The sequence below is a fragment of the Octopus sinensis genome, linkage group LG4, assembly GCF_006345805.1.
Source record: "Octopus sinensis linkage group LG4, ASM634580v1, whole genome shotgun sequence".
Classification (NCBI taxonomy): domain Eukaryota; kingdom Metazoa; phylum Mollusca; class Cephalopoda; order Octopoda; family Octopodidae; genus Octopus; species Octopus sinensis.
This window is the reverse complement of record NC_043000.1, coordinates 85,684,540-85,700,303: the sequence shown is the minus strand read 5'-3', so window position 1 is coordinate 85,700,303 and position 15,764 is coordinate 85,684,540. Positions and strand designations below refer to the sequence as shown.

Genomic DNA, 15,764 nt, shown 5'->3' with positions numbered 1-15,764 from the left:
GATTCAGGAGATACAGTCTCTAAAATCATGTTGGCATTCCAAAACTGAGGTAAAACCAGATCTGGCAAATATAATTTTGAACAGAAGGCAAAGCTCACAGAAAGGGACAGCACAACAGTGAAAAGTATTGTATCTAAAAACAATCAAACTACAGCAGCAAAAATGACAGCAGAGCTAAACCAACTTGTTAGCTCTATGTCAACTAAAATTGTTTGTTGTATGCTCTACAAAGCTGGATACCATGTGAGGATTGCAATTCCTAAACCTCTCCTATCCCCCATCAGTATTGATAAGCAGAGAAAACGGTGTTTAGACTATCACAAGTGGTCAATATCTAAATGAAACAATGTCAGCTTTCAGATGAATTATCATTCACCTTTTTTCCACTTCAGGGTGAGTTTATATCTGGAGACAGCACAAAGAAGCCTTCAACCCTAACTGTTTAATCCTTAGTGTGAAGCAAAAGCTTTGTGATGATTTGGGCAGCTATACCATAGAACATTTATAAGTCAATTCCTTGATGTATTAAAGTTGTGATAGCTACCAAATATGCACCAACCCTATTAAATAAAACTTCAATTTAACAAGTATTTCCATTATTTTATCCAACCCCTGTACACACACACACACACATTGTTTGACTGACCTAGAAATTGAACTCATGCCCTCTAGCTTAACTATTACACTTAACCAATGTTTATGTTCACTGTCCAGTTATCATATAGTGAATATAAGTGTTAAGAGTAAAAATAAGGAGTATTGAGCTTTAACTTTTAATTAAATTTTATGTTTTTTCTAATTAACCACTTCCAAATTAATTGAGTCTACTCAGTAGGCCTAGTATAATACTAGACCTACTGAGTAGACTCAGTATATGTACTGATTTTTTCAGTCATCTTAATTTTCCACTGTTCCCTATCATATTCACTTCTATAAGGATTACTGACTTGGTCTTTTTTCCTCTACAAATGTTTAGTCATTCACAATTGTAGCCAGAGATAATTCTTCTGTCCTTGTCTGGCTCCTTGTACATAATCTTTCTGAGTCCATAGTGAATAATTGGCTCACAGCAGCAATGAAGATCCCACTTCTGACACCAGTTGTTATGTCACACATGGCCTCCTGAAGCCACAACAGTTTGTGTCTGATAACTCAGAAGACCACGTAGGCGAAGTTCAGCAAACCACCTTGCTTAGAGCAGAAGAAGCAGTATTCAAAGAAGTCAGAAGAGTTGAAAATAACAAATAAAACTGTTGAGTATATCCAAAATACATGAACTGTAATTAAGAGGCCAATAACATTTATGGAATAAGTAAACAGTTCTTTCATTTACCTCTGAAATGTGTAGACTTCTTTTGGTGAGCTCTTCTTTTATTCATTAGTCTAGTGATTTATTTTCTACCTTTTTTATCTCTTTTTTTTCTTTTTGACTGGACTCTTGTTACTTCCGAATTCACAGTATCATTCCGCCTTCTTGATGTTGCCAAGTTCACTATTTTTGAGAAATTATCTGAATATAATTTCTCTTGTTTGTAACAATATTTTGTCCCACTTTTTATGCTAAGTTATCCCTTTCTCTCTCTGAAACCATTTCCTTTTGACAATCAGCCTTCATTCCCACCTTATTTTGCAAGATCTACAAAGACATGATGAACCCATACTGAGACAGCCAGCCTTTCTAGCACTTCTGTGTCAGGTGTGTAGTGAGGCACAAGAAACCAGCGCCATTTTGTATGAGATCTTGCCAGTAGCCATTACCATGTCAGAGACAGGAGCGAGATCTCACCTGCAACCATTTTCCATGCGCAAGATGACAGCAAGACTCTCAACGGCAACGACTATTTAAGCAGGAGAATTAAGACATTCTTTCTGTTTCTTCCTTCTTGCTTACACTGAGAAACACTGCAAAGCTGGCAGCTCACAGCGGACTCTTATCCCGCTCTATCTTCACCTGTTATCTCCAGAGGTAATGGACCTTAATGAACCATGCACTGCCATAAAGATGGTCATTGGGAGTGAGCCACATGAATGAAAACTAAAAATAAACGACTATTGGATTGCACTCCACTTGTAAACTTCTTATTTTTTTCCAGTTCCTTAAGACTACAGAAATAATTGTAATGGGAGAAGGAGATACTCCACAGGTATCATAAATCTTCAATTCTATTATATAATGGTGACCCGTTCCAGCTCCTTGAAACTCCAAAACAATTATAATAGGAGAAGGAGATACTCCACAGGTATCATAAACCTTCAATTTCATTATAAAATAGTAAACCTGACGGAAAAAGGATTTCGGCAGCTGCAAGCTTTATCGTTGTAGATGCCTCATCCGAACTACAGAATGGTAGAATTCACTTGCATTCTCAAACAAATGAATGAACATTCCATTACAAAATGACTCCCCCGACTTAGAATATGCATTCCCTTCCATAGTTCAGTGCCAGCTTTTATTCTACTTTAATGACCAACCGCTCTTTCTAATTTCACCTCTTCGCTACAGAAATAGCTTCCTTTTATCGTCTATTTTGTCACCCACAAAATGACTGGTGGGGGGCTATCTGTAGCGTACACTTGAGTGAAATGTCTCTCCTCTCTATTATATCTACATATGAACATAGTAGATAACAGCTAGCCTTTGGCCACATTTTGGACCCTGTTGTGTCCACTACTCTGATTGGTTGGTATTGGCGCAATTTGTCTCTTACTCTATTTGTGCCAATATGCAACCCAACCAATCGCAGCTTTCAAATAAGGTCATGTGTGAGAGCCTGTTTTCTATTCAGCTTTGAGCCTACAACTCCTTATAAAAACCTAACTTTTCTTTGTCTCAAGGTCTTTCGGTTCCAGACCTTTTAAGGTCTAGCCACTGACCACATGAGACACAGCCAGTTCCAGCGACAACACAACAGCAGCCATGTGGAGACTCATCAACTTTATCCAACAGCATTCGGTGACCTCCATCTTCGTCACCACCATTTGTCCTAACATCAACATTTCTCTACTTACTCGCCCTGGTTACAACACTGCTCTGTTAGTGAATTACTTCGCTATAGATCAACAGCAAATATACAAGCTGTGAGAACTCCTGTACCAAGCGACCTAGGCAGTAGCATTACAGCCACAACTTCACGTACGACATGTACTGCAACTGGCTCTGTATCATCACCGCAACTTCTTGATACAATATTTCAACTATTGTGTACAACTGACTACGAACTGGTATTTATCATTCTTGTGTCTATGAACTTACTCTTCATTTCGATGGCTATAGATTCTTTCACTGTTTCGTCTTCATTGCCATCCTTATATGTTAACATACATACATCTTGTTCTTATGATAGCCTGTCTATTATTCTGTATATATGATGCACACACAAACACACATTAACATATCAATAAATCTTCTCTTAAACATTCTACCCAGTTGTGTCTCTCATTTCCCTCTGGCACGTATATGTGTTGTTCTATTTATATTTGTATCGACTGTGTGATGTACTAAGGAGCCATTCTCATCACGTCACTTCACACGGATGTCACAAATCGGTGACCCATTCCAGCTCCCTGAAGCTACACACATAATTATAATGGGAGAATGAGATACACCACAGGCATCATAAACCTTCAATTCCATTATAGGTGTAAAAAATTTCCTACTGATGTTTGATGCATGCCTTAGACACTTCTGATGAACTTTTGAGTATTTTGGTGTCATTGACACAGGGTCCATGTCTTAGATGAATAGAGCAGGAATGGTATGACACAAAAAGCATAGCTTGATGCAGATAGAGCTGCTAAGATACATAAAACAATCCATTGTGTCAAGTCTGTTGGAGAAATATATTTGGTTCTAATAGGTCATATCTGGAGCAAATGTAATTACCATAGCTTTCTTCAGGCTTATTAGAAGTCTAAAAGCAGTACAGGGACTAGTGAAGAGGTTCATTACTTTCTGAATGTATTACTCTGAGTGAGCCACAATTTTCACAATCTTCAGCATACAACAAATCATAAACAAGAGTTATAAAAGATATTCAGTTGAGCTTTGAAATTCAAGTTTATCTGTAGTAATAGTAGACAAAGACGCCCAATCCACGAGAAATGACAACAGTAAAGTATATAGGGAATTAAGGTGGTACAGATATACCTATTTAACACCATTGCCCAGAAACATTTGAGTTGAAGAGGCCTTTGTACCAGTGTGAAGTTTGACAAACATATCAACAAAGTTAGGTAGGCACCTCAACTTTCTCAATATTCTCCACAATGCATTTCTAATCAGTGTCTAAGGCTTTTGCTAGAAAAGAGTTAATGAAAAGATTCTCTGCTTTTTGTACTTCTGCATGTCTGACCATGAACCATCAGGTGATGAATTTGCTAGAACTTCACAATAAGTTGAAGATATTGTTTGGTCTTGGAGTTTTTCAACATTCACCAATGTTACAGCAGTCACAAATGTTATGTGTCTGTATTATGACAAAAGTTGAAAAAAAGGCCCTGTTTAGACTAAGGGGGGATCCAGGAAATTTTATGCTGGATTTTCTGGTGAAACAGTATTGCCTATCACAAGACCCAGGTTTGAACATGGCTGCAGTAAGTGTAGACCACTACCATTTACTTTACCTACATCCTTTGCTATTCTCATCTCTTCACATCAACTTGTTTCATCATCTACTCATGCTGCAGACCAACACCCCCTTGATCTTTCTCACTTCCTATGCCTGTCTGCATCTATTACATTGTCTGACTACTGAACATCCACCTTTTTCTGGATCCTGTGGCACTTCAAGTCAGCTGACTGGTTGGAGCTCTGCAAGTATCCTTCACCCATGACCCTTCAGAAACAGCAGGCTAGGTGACTAACAGCATCCTTTTAGGCATGTTCCTTCCAATTCTCCACATATGGTTAAAATGTTACTTCCCAATCACATGGTTTTGAGTTCAGCATCTTAGGCAAGAATTTTCAATTAATGCCCCAGGCTGACCAAAACCTTGTGAGTGGATTTGTTTGATAGAACATTGTGTGTGGATATGTACGTATATATGCTTGTTTATATGTTGCCTGCTTCTATGTACTGGTATTGATATTGTTTCTCTTGCACATTTGAAGCCATGTGGTCTAAGAAATCATTAACTTGAAAAATGGTTGAAGGAGGTTCAATGACAGAAAGGGTATCTGTTTTTAAAGCAATACCTCAATAATATATTCATCTAACCTGGAAAATGCATGAATGAATATATTGGCTTACTTGGAGCTACACACATGGGCACAATCAATTATATGTACAAGCCTGGCTGTGTGGTTAAAAAGTTTTGCTTCCCAACCACATGGTTTTGTGTCACCTCGTAGCACTTTGGCCAAGAGACTTCTCTTATACCCAGGCCAACCAAAGCCTTTGGATTTAGATGGAAATGAAAGAAGTCCATTATATATATATGTGTGTGTGTGTGCTTATGTACACACACGAGAGAGTGTGAGAGGTATCTGAGGACTAATCTACCAAAAATCTAGTGTATTTAATAAAAATTTGTGCACATGTTCTTTGAATGTCTTCAACTTTGATGGTTGCTTCAATGTAGGACTGTAATTGTTGACATGCTTACACTAAATGATCCTTATTCATTTTAAACATCACCTGGATGATGGCAGCCTTTAGGGATGCTATAGTATTGTGAGGATGTTGATTAGTCTCCCTCTCAACAGTGTTCTAAATGTAGTAATCCATGGGATTTAAATCTGATGAGTTTGGAGGCAACAAGTTTGGTATTACACAATCATTAAGATTGTCTAATATCCATTGAAAAGCTGAATCTTGCTGAGACATGTATGACCTTCTACTCAGTACTTCATCCCTTCAGGGTTTAACAACTGTCTCTAGCAGCTTTAACTTTAATCCCTATAGAAAGACCCGAGGTGGCATGACATGACCTTCATTACTTACCACTCCTAAAACCATCACAGTTGCTGGGAACTTAGTGTACATCACTCTGAAGACATCAGGATATGTACACTACCATCTGCCGTTTCTACTGTTAGATCTCACCACAGAACCAAAGCATGCCATATTTGAAGATTAAGTGATTGCTTGGTATGGATCAAAACAATTTTCCTGTGTCTTTGCAGATATAAATTGGCCTCTCCTCAGTACAACTGACTTGTATCAACTGCGGTTCTGTTAGCCTACTCTGACACCTAAAGTACTTGGTGAAGACTCTCATTGATTTTCTGGGAACATTGATAATGTTTTGACCTTGCAAGATGAATTTCAGTGTTCTTATAGTGCTTGAACATTTAAAGTGATATTTTTCTCCTTGATGTAGTTGAAACACTTCCTCTATACGTGTTTTGCACATATGGCAACAATAACTTTGCATCTTTTCATTTCTTGCGTTAGCATTTTATCTACCACAGGGGAAATCCTTATCATCATCATTTAATGTCTATTTTCCAAGCTGGTGTGGGTTCTACAGGTGGATGCCCTTCACAGAGTGCAACACATGCCTTTAACCCTTTTGTTACCAACCCGGCTGAAACTGGCTCTGGCTCTCAGTACAAATGTCTTGTTTTCATAAGTTTTGAATTAAAACCTTCCACCTAACACTAGCTGAATGATAACTAAGTTATTTTATTAAATTCTTTGTTATATTTAAAGTAATTGAAAGAAAAACAGAGCATCTCAAAATAAATACAGTAATGAAAGAACAAAAGGGTTAAAATAATAAAAAAAACAACTTTTAATTGGTTTGAAAAGAATAATATACTAATAATTAAGTACCCTCAAATACTCCTTGCACACCATGTATGAAGATTTCTTCCCAGTTCAGGTTTGCAGGTTCAGTCTCACCGTGCAGTACCTTCGCCCAGTATCTTCTACTTTAGTCTTGGGCCAACTAGAGCCTTGTAAGTGGATTTGGTAGAAACTGAAAGAAGCCTGTTATGAAGGTGTTTGTGAGTACCCTTGTCATGTGATGGTTTTAAATGAGCATCATCAACATACAAGCAATGTTGTTTGTTTCATTTTCTGTGAAAAACATGTCTGGCCAAGGGAAGTATTACCCTGCTTTGAAACAGGTGAGGGTTGATGACACGAAGGGCATCGGGCTACAGAAAATCTGCATCAACAAATTCTGTCTGACTCATGCAAGCATGGATAATTAGATATTAAAACAATGATGATGATGATGATATATATATATATATATATACACACATAAATAAATTTACCTACCTATCTACTATCTATCTATATATACATACTCACATATAGTGAACACTAGACAGTGAGCTGTTTATGAAGGTGCAGCATTTGTAGAAATCCTTGAAAAGAAACAAGTGTACTTTCACAATCACAATGATTGTAACATTATGAAGTAAAAAGTCAGCGAGCTGGCAGAAAAGTTAGCATGCTGGGCAAAATGTTTAGCAGTAATTTTGCCTGTCTTTATGTTCTGAGTTCAACTTTGCCTTTCATCCTTTCAGGGTTGATAAATGAAGTACCAGCTGCATTCTGGGGTTGATCTAATTGACCGGCCCCTCCCCCAAAATTTTGGGCCTTGTGTCTAGAGTAGGAGAGAACATTATGAAGTAAAGTTTGTTACTAATATATAGCAATACATATCAGCACTAAACTACCAGCATAATCTTCAGAAGATAAGTGAGCATGCATACGCGCGTGCGCGCGCACGCACACACACACACACACACACACACACACACGTAACTAAATTCTAAACCATATTGTATTTTGGGATGTGGTTATGAGTTTAGCAAGTTTTCAGATTCCATTACTGTTGATGTAGAAGTGCACACCATAAATATTCTTGGAATAATTATGAATAGGAAATTTAAACAGATTGAAAGCAGGTGTTTAATTATTTTATGTTTCTCTTTGAATTTCATTGGTTTTTTCCAAAAGATGAAACTGATACAGCATATATTGCTGGACAGCAATCATTTAAATTGTATGTATAATTGTAATTAATTAGAATCAAATCTTTGCTTATGAAATATTTCAATTGCGTAATGTCAGAAAAGAAATTTGGCAATAATGAATTTTTGGCAACCCTCAACATGTCATCATCAGCTTTTTAAAGTCACATGCCTATTTACTTTCAAATTTAAAATGACCAAGAAAAAAAAAATATAAAAGTTTCTCAATGATCCAGTATAAGTGTTTTAATGCCTGAAATTAATTGAAGACGATCAAATTATTTGAATATAGAATAATAGTGAAATAAATGCAAACTTGTAACAGGAGGTATATTAATGAATTTTTTTTTCTCCATCTGCTTATCTTAATATGGTCATATATTATAGAAATTATTTTATATGATAAACTGTATAATTTTTCCTCTCTTCTTTGTTCTGAAATTAAATAACTAGCTAAGCATTTTCTGAGCAATCAAATTATGAAGCAAAACAAGATTAACAACATAAAAATTAATATTGTTGTGTGGTGCCATGGTCATCTTTGTTGTACTGAGATAATTTGAATTACTTTTCTTATGTAGTTAGAAATTTGAATCAAGACTTTCAATAATTTCATCAAATATTCTGATATGGTAAATAATAAAAAAAAAAGTCCAGAAATGCAGAAAGTGTGCAGATATTTTCAGTTTAATATTGTAAATGTCAAAGTTAGGCAAGTAAGTTTATAAAAAATGGTTAAGGAAGGTAAAGAAGATGATGCATTGACCAAATCTGATTCTTGCCCCAATAGATTTTTTTTTCCTCTCATTTTTGTAAACAATATATACAGTCAAAGCTGAAGACTCAACATAGGTAGACTTGGACAAGTTTGCTACAACATCAGAATTAGTAAATGATAATAAAGAAAAATATATTTATGCTTTCATAACATAAAGACAAATATTGAAAAAAAAAAACCCCAAAAAAACTTGAACTTCTTTTTTAAACCGAATAATTGTCAATCATTAATAAGCAGGGGAGGGGGAGAGAGACATAATTGAGGATTAGATGCCATTTATTTGTAACCAGATAGCAAATCTCACCCTCCACCCCCACCACCAAACTGATAAGGTAAGTTCTTCTGTAGTTATTCTGTATAATCATATAGAATATCAAACCTCAAATCAGCAACATAGTTGCATTACACCTCGATCTTTTCATCTATATGTTTCTTCATTTTTCCCCAAGCATCTTTAAATTTTATAATCCATTTCAACTTGTAGTAGAACTTCCTTCAAACTTCAAAAATACTGATAAGGATATTTCAAAAACTTTAACCGCACAATACTGTAAAAAAAAAAAAAAAAAACCAAAAAAGAAAAACCCCAAAAAAAAACAAACAAAAAACGACAAGGATATTCTTTTCTCCCATAGCCAGCTCAACATTACATTAATTTTCTTCACCTAAGTAAAATTCTCATAGTGTGTGTATACAAGGATAGAGTACTGACTGTTCTATATCGGTATCAAAGAGAACAAGCTTCATTTTAGAGTAAAATATTATTTTGAATTGCTCAAACTTTTACTTATTTCTGAAGTGTAACATTCTTTGATTTTCCTGGAGATATTGACAAAATCCAATGAAAAGAACATTATATGACCTAGTATTAATATAAATTTAGTCTAGAATCATTTTCTTGTTTTTCAGGTTATGAATGCCTAACTAACCATAAACTGGATATGAACTTCATGTTGACTGTTATTCATACGATTATAATTTAACTAGGTTTCCTCTAAAGTTTCTCCAGAAATATATTTATTGAAGTTATCGTCGGGATAAGTACATTTTGTCTTTTTCTTTTATTATTTATTTATGAAACAAACAGGTATGGGACAAAAAATTTTGCTGCAGTTGGAACATAAACATTTGAAAGAAAAATAAAAACTGATGATTAATGTTGAATAAAACTGCCTTCAATATTAGAACCAAATAAAAATAATACAAAATAAATATAATGCAAACTTTGAAAAAATACTATTATGGTATGATCAAAACAAAATAAAAACTTTTACAAAATAATTCAATTGGAAAAAAATTAATGAGGAAAATATTCATAGCAAAATTATATTTCAATTTAAAAACAATAAAGAACCCTCAAATAAATATAAAATACTTTAATTTGGATTTATAATTGACCAAAAAAAGAAAGAAAAAAAAACAAACAATATAAATGTGCGGCACTGTGAAATAATATGTTGAAAGAAATATTAAATATCAAAAGATTATTTCCTTCCTTGAAAAGTTTTATGTTTTGAAAGTTTCACAGAAGGGAGCAACCTCACAGAGGTTTTCAATTTTATATGAATTACCTAAGTAAATAGCACTTTAATACTGGCATAAACAATGTCGGCTGTTAACATACATTAAGTAATATGTGATTGTGTTAGAAACTATAAAGTATTTAGTGGACACCAACCTATATATATATATATATATATATATATATATATATATATATATATACCTCACAACCACTACCAATATATATATATATATTACACAATATTCAGTAATAGTAAAACTTTGAGACCTTTAAATCTGTATACTACCTTTAGAATAAGTCTTTAGAAATTGAAGGAGGTTTGACTTTAGTTTCAATACAGCTAAGGAAAAAAAAGTACACCCTAACAGCTTGTAAAACTAAAATTATAAAAAAATGACTTATAAAACAAGGATATTAAAAACTAAATAAAATCAGCTTAAAGGACATTAGAACTTAAAAAGTAAACATATATTGAAGAAATAAAGAAGCAGTAAAACTGAAAAACAAAATTAAACACCCTTTAGTTTAAAGGTTATTTAACTTTTACATTCCAGCCTCCGAGTTTATATATGAGTAATAAAAAGGATATACAGCTTGTCCAAGAATAACCATCTACTTCAGTGAAATTGAACAATTCTTTTAAAAAATCATATGTATTTATATTTACCATGTTTAAATATGTATTAAAAGTGTATAAAGTTTTAATTTTAATGATAAATTTTTATAATTTTTCTATCATTTTATTTTCATTCCTATTGGATCCTGCTTAGCTGTCCATGACAGATTTTTTGCAATTTGGCTGCAATCATTTTCTCTACCTCCATTCCTAGGATGGAGCAATAGTTTAGCTAAACTTGTTTTGATGTAAGATTTATAAATCTATTTGTTTTAATGTCATAAGTAAATAATAAACATGAAATTCTGTCAGTTTTTTAAAGATTTGCTCGATTTCATTGAAATAGATAGTTAATTCTGGGACACCCTGTATAAACCATGAACTAATAAGTACTCTTACGTTCTTTAGTTCTACTTTGTCTTTTATATTACAATACAATCATTCTTACTCTGTCTACTATGACCAACTATCTGAAAAATCAATATATAGTTTAATTTTTAATCATATCAGTAAAATTATTTCTTATCCACCTCTAACCATCTTAAACTTATAAATTTAATACTTTTAAAAATTAGTTGTTCTCAAATACTGTTGGAAGTCAGATTGGTTGTAAACTGAAATTGATTAGATTATAGACAACAATAGATGATAGTTGTTTGGATTGCAGGTTCATCTGAAGGAGTTGGCTAAGCCTACAAGGCAAATGCACCACACAAGTAGAAGTGGGTAAAATATTTATTTGAAACTCTACATTTCATAAACATTTTTTAAAGGACTAGTTTATCAATATTAGGATTGAAAAGATAACAAAAAATTGTCTTTTTTGTGTCTTATTTTCTTTTAGTATCTGTTGGGAGTAAAACAAACCCATTTTTATTGTGAATAATAGTAAAAAAAAAAAAGAAAGAAAATTATAGGAATGGTGTCTTTCTGTTTGCTATTTAGATGTTGTGTGTTTGTGTGCATGTATATATATATATATATATATATATATATATATATGTATACATACATACATGCATGTATACATATATATATAAAATTTCCATTTCTTAGCAATGCAGGTTTCTAAACACTTCGACTCTCATTTGGGCAGTTTAACAGCATCAACAACTGTTGTTGAAATGTTTTATTAGCTATTCAGGTGCTATAAATCACCAATGAGAGCATGTAAATGTTCAACATTATCAAGGGTTTTAAATGGAATTCAAATCATCACTTAATGATATGTATATTTACATAGGTAAAATGTCTTGTATGATTAGAAACTTTTCAGGTAACTAATTAATTAGTCAACAGGTATGGAAGTAATACTGATGCAACGTGTAATAAAATAAAAACTTTGATTTTGTCGAAATAATCTCTTTAAATGATATATTACAAAAACACTGATTATTTCAAATAATGCTGAGATTCTTTATAACTATTTAAACAAAAAAAAAACAAAAAACAGAATGTCCTAAGCAAAAAAACAAAAAAAGTGTAAATGATAAAAATTACAAAGAAATGCTAAAGACAAAAATGTAAGAGGAAGAAAAAAAACCTGCAAAAACTATAGAACAAACCAAAATATTAGCTGCCATAAGCAGTCATAAATTCAGAGAGGATAGATGCAATACACAACTCTACACACACACACGTAAATGTGTGTATATGTATATATATATATTTATGCGTGCTTGTATATACAAATACAGACACATTTATACATGCACACTGACTTTTGCTGATACAACAGAACATACATATAAAATAGAATGCGTGTGCACGCATACACATGCATGCACAAACATATACACATACACACACACTATTTTAGAATAGAAGCAGCTATAATGTTCAGATTGTGTGGCGTTGGTACTGAGAGAAAATTTAAGACAGATTGTCGTTATTGTAAAATTAAAAGATAGTCAAATGAACAGGGATAAATAAATTGAAAAATATAACATTATCAAATATTGACTCAACATCCAAAATAAGGATATAAATAGTTAAAAAGTACATATCAATCATCTCAAACATTCATAAAAAGAAAATTAAAAGATATCTACAGAGGATAACATTTAAAAAAAATTTAATTCCTTACAATTAAGACTAATATTATTAAAGAGGGCAACAGAACACAGCTGCAGTTTATATTGATACTGTTTTTTATAGCTTGTACAGCAAGTGGTTGATTTCTTAACATGATTGACTGAACTGTAATGAACTGGCAGCGGAACAAACAATAATGAGAGGACTCATATTTCTTTATGTAGAGATGGACAGCTTTTATTGTGTGATCTTGCAATTTCTGAAGCTGTCATAAGATCTTAAAAATGTATGAATATATTTAATATGTGAAGATGAAATATACATTATTAAGAAATAAAAAGAAATCATAATAGTAATTTTATGCAGTTTGGTTTTAGTTGCTCCCTCCCATTCCCAAACACAAAATACTTGTCCCTTTAAAAAAAAAACTTTCACTGGTTAATGGTACTTTAGGGAAAAATGCATCTGATACAGATGCAAAAGAACATACACTGCAGCAGTGTATGGAAAGTTTGTTTATAGGTTAATTCTAAAGTTTCTTTTTTTCCTTTTCTTTTGCGTATTTGAGTAAATAATTTTTAATCACTTATACAGCAGCATTATTTCTGGAAATAATCTATAGACATACGTATTAATGTATATAGACATACACATACATATGTACATGCATGCACACATATATGCACATAGACATATTTTTATAGATACATTTATATATTGCACAGTAAAATTAGTTGCATGTATATTTTTGTCAAATGTATATATTGCAACTTTTTTAAAAATTTTCTTTGTGAGATTGAAATGTGCACATAAATGCACAAACAACATCCATTACAAAAACAATACTGAGGTCTGTTCTAGTAATATAAGTAAAATTTTGTTGATAAATTTGATGAAAATACAGTGAGTGGATGTGTCTGACTGCTTGCATGAAAACCATTTTTATATTAATATATACATAACTAAAACATCTCAGCATGCATGTGACTACACACACACAACACAAAAATGAATATACACACAAGCACAGACATATACATATGTGCATATGTGAGTGTGTGCATATATGCATGTATGTGTTCATAGAATCCTGTAGTCACAAATTCATTTGCATACACTTATGCGTGCATGCTTATCTAAATGTTCACACTCACATACAAATGCACACAAATGGTGGGGAGAGAGAGAGAGAGAGAGAGAGAGAGAGAGATCAAATAAGAATGAAAATGATATTTATCAAATGCTGTTGCAACTTTAACAAAATTCCCTCCAAAGTGAAAAATAATTTAAACAAATGTTATAGGAAGTAATGTTAAATATGAAATCTTTCTGAAGAATGTGTTTGTGTATATATATATATGTGTGTGTGCTTGTGTATGTATAGATATGCAGGCACATTTACTCACATATATATGTACACACACTTCAAACTTACTTGACATTTAAGTGCAAATGCACATTATGTAGTAGCTTTCTCATGTACTTCTTCAATGACTTAAAAAAAAGAAAAGAAAAGAAAAGCTAGTCACAACAGAATTCTTATCAAGAATTCAATATTTGTTATTTGAGTCACATCTTCAATGTACATCCATACTTCAATTTGTATGAGTGAATAAATGTACATTAGTATATATATATATGCTTGTATGAAAAGTGTGTGTCTGTACTATCAAACTAAAGAAACAGCTTCAAAGTAAACATACATTTTTTGGTGGTGTATGTTTGGATGTGTGTGACTGATTGAGTGACAGATTTTACAATCATTAATATGTAAATGCTATTGCAATACATGTATATGTACCATGAAGCATTCATCTAGCCTCCTAAAAAGAAAAAAAAAAAAAAAAAAAAACCTGTAGCAGCCAGCATAAATAGAAATAGACAGGGAAGGCTAAGGAAGATATTGCAGAGTCACAGAGCTGAATGTTGTTGCTTTTGTTGAGCTGGAATTCATTTGTTGATAATTGGGATCAACCAGTGAACTTCAGGTTCATGTCCTGCAGACTGCGCAAGAGACGATCACGGTGTTTTGGGTTCCTTATGTGCATATTTACTAAGTCATCATTTGTCAGGTAGCCGAGATAAGAGATTGAGTCCCAACCATTAATGATGAAAGTATTAGTATATTCTGACAGGCCAAGACAACCAAGCCATTCCTGAACTGTATCGGGCTTCTTTAAATGGGCATAGCCAGCATCGGACTGCTGAAAAGAAGTAAAACATATTCAACATATCTTACAAGAAGATTTATGGTCTTTAAAACATAAAAAAAAGTAAATACATGTCACAGAAACACATGTTGTTCAATGAAATATGAAAACATCTATTTATAATGTAATCAAATCTATTACAAAATTATACTACTTTTTTTAAGATAGTTCAAAAATTAAAAAGTTTGATTGGTAAACTAAAAAGACATATTGGCAGGTATTACAAGTTATAGGTCAGATATATATTTGAACTCAGTGTCCTGAAAAAGGGTTGGCACACATAATCTGGTTAATGGATACTGTTTCAAATCCATGGATAGAGTAGTTTGCATTGGAAAGGAAATTACAATGTTATGAAAATATATATATACCACTAAGTAAGTTAGGGGTTGTGGATCCAACCCACTAAGGGATAATACTTATCCAATATACTGTTGGTATAATACCCAAATTATTAATACACAAGTGTTTTTAATTGCAGTGCAATAAACTTATTGTATTAAATGGGTGAAGGTAAAGAAATATTTTACCATTGATTTATATTACAAATAAGAAAATGGAGAAACACATTAGTTGGTTTATATATATATATATATAAATAATGTCTAAATTTGCAGAATCATCTAAATCATAAATTAAAACATAATTTTAAAATAAACAACAAAAAAGAA

At 32.7% G+C, this 15,764-nt stretch overlaps 1 protein-coding gene across 2 annotated transcripts in view; it reads right to left on the bottom strand.

Moving 5' to 3' along the window:
* Positions 1–8,590: 8,590 nt before the first annotated feature.
* Positions 8,591–15,764, bottom strand: part of LOC115211133 (phosphatidylinositol 3,4,5-trisphosphate 5-phosphatase 2A-like) — a 93,762-nt gene continuing 86,588 nt past the window's right edge. Inside the window, exon 26 of one of the 2 annotated variants that reach the window (XM_029780079.2) lies at positions 8,591–15,087. In XM_029780079.2, coding sequence (XP_029635939.1) covers positions 14,854–15,087 — 234 coding nt within the window. In that variant the 3' untranslated portion in view covers positions 8,591–14,853. The remainder of the gene's footprint in view (positions 15,088–15,764) is intronic. The other variant, XM_029780080.2, reaches the window with a different exon arrangement.